The following is a 5,755-nucleotide window of genomic DNA, read 5'->3' as shown; positions in this document are numbered from 1 at the left end:
CACACACACACACACACACACACACACATACACACACACACACACACAAATATAGGCCTAATAATATACAGAAAAAACCCCAACTGAAACAAAACGGAGAACAAGGTGGAATCTATTATCTATTTGTGGTGGCCGAATTTTGCTATTCAAAAGGCTTTTTAATGGCTACATCGATCGACATGCGGTTTTCGCCAAAAGATTCTTTAAAATATTCTACAGAGCATGGTGCCCTTGGTTTTTTCAGTTTTGAGACAGTTTTGCTGTAAAAAACTAAATTTCTTTATTTCGCCGATCGCTTTTGTTGGCCGACGCTTCTGTCTCTGTAATTTTAGAATATCTGGAAGTGATATTTCGCGAGGCGCATTTTGTTTTGAGAGTATAGATCTGGATCTTATAATTTTTTGCATCTCTCATGATTTATTGCCCCATTACAGTAGAGTGTATATAGTAGGCCAATGACTTTCAGTTGATATTAAAGCACCGATCATTCCTTTCATCGAAAGGGGGCACAGCTAGTGTTTATCTAAAAGTTTGTGAAAATATGCTTACACGTACAGACACACACACACACACACACACACACACACACACACACACACACACACACACTTTTTCCGAGTGAAGCTTAGTTAATTTCATTAGGGGATGCCGTATCCTATTCAGCCCATTTTGGCCTCGAAAGACCATGGAGTCAAGTACGCTTTCTAAGTGATCTTAATTGTGTCTGTTATGGCAGCCGAAAATACAGTTTACAGTCAATCAAATTCAGCCAACAATCAAACTATCGATAACACTTATAGATAATAAATTTCATGCTTACGACAACGAAGATGAAGCCGAGAACAACGATCGAGGCCATGACTAAAGAGCCTCCGTCGTAACAACACGCACTTTTGAATCACCCCTCATCAACTAACAGGACCAATGATCGTATATAACAAGATGGTTCACTCCGCCAAAAAAGTGTCCGCGGAAGTCCGCGCATTGCTTCAGATAGCGCTGCAGTCTTTGTTTTGAAACTCTCTTTCGTTTCTCCAGAAGAAGAATAGGAATAGCACCTCCTTGCGTGCGCAGATCAACTGCTATTCATCAGCTGTTCGCGTTCGTTCAGTGCCGAGTTTTAGTTTTTTTATAAATTTAATGACCTCTCACCTCTCATTCTAAAGTCAAATTAAACGAAGGGAAACAGTCGCCTCTTCCTTCGGAGGAGAATTTTGTCTGCGTAATCATTTTTAAAAAGTGTTCTTTCGAAATTTGAATTCTTATTTATTCAAAAACTTGTTAGTTTCATTTTGATTTTTTTGATACAAGTAGGGTAAATCAGTTCGCAAAGGGTGCGAGTTTGCGAAGAGGGCGCCACCAAATTTTGAGGACACTTTTTTAATTAGATTCTAGCTCAAAGAGAGGAGTGAACCATCTTGCCATGTACGATCATTGAGGGGACTTACACTATCATAAACAACTTGCTAATTACACGGAATATCGATTCTAGTAGATTTAGACTCCTTGGTGAAATTGCTTAGGCGGTCTCGGTCGCGAGAGCAGTTTATTACTCACCGATATCTAGATGTTTGAGTGCACTCTTCAAACACTTTTTTCCTTCATTTCTCTGAGTTTTCTTCTACTAAATTTTTTAAAATTTTTTTTATTGATTTTCATTTTTATAATACCGGCACGATCTTTGTCTTCATTTTCTTCTAAAAGGATACAAGTTCATCTTTCACTTTATAACAATTATGCAACAACTTAATATGAAGCAATCTTTCCGAATAAGAAACTCAAGAAATCACAAGGCGAGATGGTTCATGTTAAGATTGTATGAAACCCGATAAGTGATATAATATGAGACTGAAACAAACTGAATATTATTATTATATTCTCAAGTCAGTTCTATTGATATATTTGATTTGAAGTTATAATGGGAGAGCACGAAACGAAATCTTCTCTACCCCTCTCCCTCAAGGGTTAACTATACTCTACCCTTGTAGGAATGTCCGATCCTACATTCTAATTCAAAGAAGTCTGCTCGTTTACTAAAACTATATATTATGTGATGTTAATATCCGCAGGGTTGTTTTGCATTTTTGTTGTTTGGGGCGTTTTCAACACTCTGCACCAACTGAGCTGTTCAGTTCGCCCTAGACTTTACAATCTGAAGCTTACATCGTCTAGGATGACAATACTGTCTGTCAGGACCACGCCAAGACGAACCGTGGCGAATACAACGTCCAAGCTGAAAACATGATATCCTCGAAACCTCACACAGGAATCGAACTGAGGTTTTCTGCACTCGGTGGTAAAACGCCTAAGTGTTACACCTCGGACGCTAGTTCACATTAAGTACGTGGGTACTATCCAGATAGACTCTTCCTATGTGGTAAATAATACATGCTTGTAGAAAAAGGCTTTTGGTGGTGACAAGTTTGTTTAATTGTTATATCGCCCAGAGAAATCTTGTTTTGAGATGTTACAAAAGATTGAATGATTGTTAACGAGTAGAGCTAGTCGCGCCCAAAGGGGACTAGTACTCATCAGTGTATTTGATTAGCCCAACTACTGGGATTTTTAAAGGGGGTTAATGAAATGCTCTTGGCCGTATGGTTTTAAAAAAGCAAGAACAAAAACCCCCAAAACAAATCGACGCGGGACATAAAAGTGCAATGAGACATCAAAGGTAGTTACATAAAAACAGAGGGAAAAACATCGACCAGTCATGGTGGTTTTTTTGGCCTTTTTCAAAACGAGGATAACAAACCTTCTACACACAAGCCACCGGATGTTGTAAGCGATAGAGAAGTGAAACTTCAAGATAGTAAAACAAATTAATGCTGAAACAGTAAGCGCAAAAATGAATGAACTAAATATTTATTAACTGCTGGGCTTGTTGTTGATCTGCTGTCAATTTAAGGTACATAGATTGAATTATAGTATAAAAAAACAACATAGATTCGATACAAGAAGAAGAAAAATAAACAAAAGAAAGGAATTAGTGGTTATGTGTCATTGCTGCGACCAAAATCAAGTATACATTTAATTTGTATTTTATACGCTGGAATTTAAGCTACGTTCTATTTAACTCTGGTTTAACATATCCCTCCCTCCCCCCCCCCCTCTCTCTCTCACTCTCTCTCTCTCTCTCTCTCTCTCTCTCTCTCTCTCTCTCTCTGTCTCTGTCTCTCTCTCTTCCTGCTCACCCAACCCCTTTACTCGGCTGTGCGGAGTAATAGTAATTGTTGACGTCATAATTGCCGGTGAACAGCTGCGGGCGCACAGCGACTAGCATATTACAACAGTATAATTTCTTTTCTACAGTTAAATCTTGTGTAGTCGCTTTCAGTATCGATAACAGTTATACCATATACGTTACATCCAAGATCCTTTACTACAAGGTGGTTCCCTCCGCCCCAAAAAGCGTCTTTCGTGCAAACTCTCATGAGATTGTAGTGCTATTGTCATTGTTTTGGAGCTCTTTCGTTTCTCGAGAAGAAGAATTGTCTGTCAGCTGCCCCCGTTCTTTCAGAGAGGAGTTATGTTGGTGTTTTGTTTTGGGTTTGGTTTTGGTTTTGGTTTGTTTTTTTCTGGTTGCTTTTGTATTTCCCGCCTTTCATTCTAAAACTACATCAAACGACAAAACAGTCACCCATTCGACCTGAAAATGCCTCATAGCAAAAAACCAATATAATATTGTTGTGGGCCTATACTGCACGGACTTATTTTTTCCGATATCCAAGAGATCCAACTTGGAAAAACAAATAGATCACAAAACTGACTATTACTAATTGCACCGACTTAGCTTACACATACGCAGACCCTAATCAAACGAAGAATATTATATCAGACTATACATCTTACACAGCCTCCTGATCGAACAAGTATACGATCAGATTGTTCCATATATTATGGTTAGCAATACACATTTTAATGCAGTCTAATATAAAACTAGATCTAAGTTTGTCTTTAACAATCGTAACACACCCATAATTTTCATTCACTGAACTAAAATAACTAGATCTAGATTCTAGATCCAGTTCAACATTCTTCATAGGTCAAAGGGAAAAGATGAGAAAAAAGGGTTGAGTATGTTATCTGGATACCTGGAGGTGTCATCTCTGACTCGGAGGTTGACGTGTAATGACCCTCCATCCTTCACGGTCGCGAGCTACTGTTGCACATTCTGCCATATCCAGTCCAATCGATGTTCTTATGTTGTCCATCCATGTCATTCTTTGTTTTCCCCTGGCTCTCCTTCCCCACATCTTTCCTACAAACACCTTTTTCACAATGGTCTCGTGTCGTCTTTCTTAAAGAGAGAGATGGTTGCCTGGATTTAAATATTGGAAAGATTTTTGCTCGTATTTGCAAGCAGAACTTTATCATTTGCGTATCTCGGGTTATTGATGTTGCAGCCACCAATAGTGACTCCCTGCAGGTTTTGGGCAAATGTTATAATGATTTTAAGAGTATCTCTTTCGATATCAAAGGTGATTTTAAGTAATTTTGAAAGGCATTACCAAACACCCGCAAAAAATATTAAATTTCGGGTTTATTCACATAAAAATAGCACCGGTATAATGCAAAGGTAAATACTGAAAAAGACGAACACTACATTGATCTGTCTGCGGTTGTAAAAAAAAGTAATAACAATGCGAACGCATTTTTTTTTTGAGTTTCGTTTTTTTTTTGCGTTTTCTATAAAACGCGATATTTTTAGGGGTATTGGGTTTTAGTGCAGCGAGATTTCGGAGGCTGTATATCGGATTTCCTTGAAATTTGGCCTCAGGGTGGGCATTTGGCGTAGTTGCAACCTGTTACAGGTTTTTTGTTGATTTATGGAATATTTTTTCGTATCACTACGTTCTTTATGCCTCAGAGCGAGTGATTTTAAGGAAAATTTCGGTGTTTTAGCCAGTCAGGTGTTAAAATCCTGGATATCTGGCTTATTTTAAACGTAATAAAAAAAATCCTCTAACAGGTTGCAACTACCTGTACTGAGTTTCATATGTGAAAATATTAACTCAGTAGCTTTAGAGATAAGAAAATTACGCCAGCACTAAAATAACGCTTTATAGGGGGTCGTGACACCCAAAAGTGTAAAAGTTTGCCCGAAGCGCAGAAGCAGAGTACATCTGACTACCTGAATAACGCACAAGACCCCCAAAGTCATAAAAAATGCCCTTAAATGATTGCTAAGTCTGCGCAAAACTGATTTTGAAAAAAGCATGCACGTATTCTTTGTACCACTGACTGAAGGGTCTTTAGACCCCCAAAGGGGGGACATTTCTCGCTCTAATGCACTGTTGAATTGTAAATAGGCTGATCCAACAATGCCATGCTCATAACTGTACCTGAACTACAACAGGCAACTCAATGTCATGCTGCCTTTTCTTTCCTAATCCTTACTATCGCCTTTTTCCTGTACTTCTTCTGTATGTTTGTCACACTCTTGTGACCCGTTATTTCCGGGGTGCCTTGATAGTCAAAGCAGACTTTGTGCAGTTAAAGCTAGAGAGATGAGCAGAGTAAGTCTGATTCCCTGTAAGGACTTATCTGTTGACATCCACCCCTTGCGCAGTTGCGAGCGTGTTTAAAATAGTGTTGCATTTTAAAATGTTGTCAGTATATAATTATTTGTGCACGATATTAAGCAACGCTCTTTGGGAGTGCGCACAGAATCCATACAATCAGTGATTTATATTATCCCAGCCTGCAATTAATAGCTCATCTTGAGGCATTAAAGCTGATAATATACATATAT

The 5,755-nt window shown here is 38.5% G+C and overlaps 1 protein-coding gene across 1 annotated transcript in view; it reads right to left on the bottom strand.

The window, feature by feature from the left end:
- The window catches only part of LOC101852332, a 19,002-nt gene extending 18,015 nt beyond the window's left edge, over positions 1–987 (bottom strand). Inside the window, exon 1 of the mRNA XM_005101636.3 lies at positions 821–987. Coding sequence (XP_005101693.1) covers positions 821–859 — 39 coding nt within the window. The 5' untranslated portion in view covers positions 860–987. The remainder of the gene's footprint in view (positions 1–820) is intronic.
- Positions 988–5,755: the final 4,768 nt, after the last annotated feature.

Source organism: Aplysia californica, unplaced genomic scaffold (genome assembly GCF_000002075.1).
Source record: "Aplysia californica isolate F4 #8 unplaced genomic scaffold, AplCal3.0 scaffold00292, whole genome shotgun sequence".
Lineage (NCBI taxonomy): Eukaryota > Metazoa > Mollusca > Gastropoda > Aplysiida > Aplysiidae > Aplysia > Aplysia californica.
The sequence above is the reverse complement of the archived record's forward strand: the minus strand, read 5'-3'. Positions and strand labels throughout refer to the sequence as shown.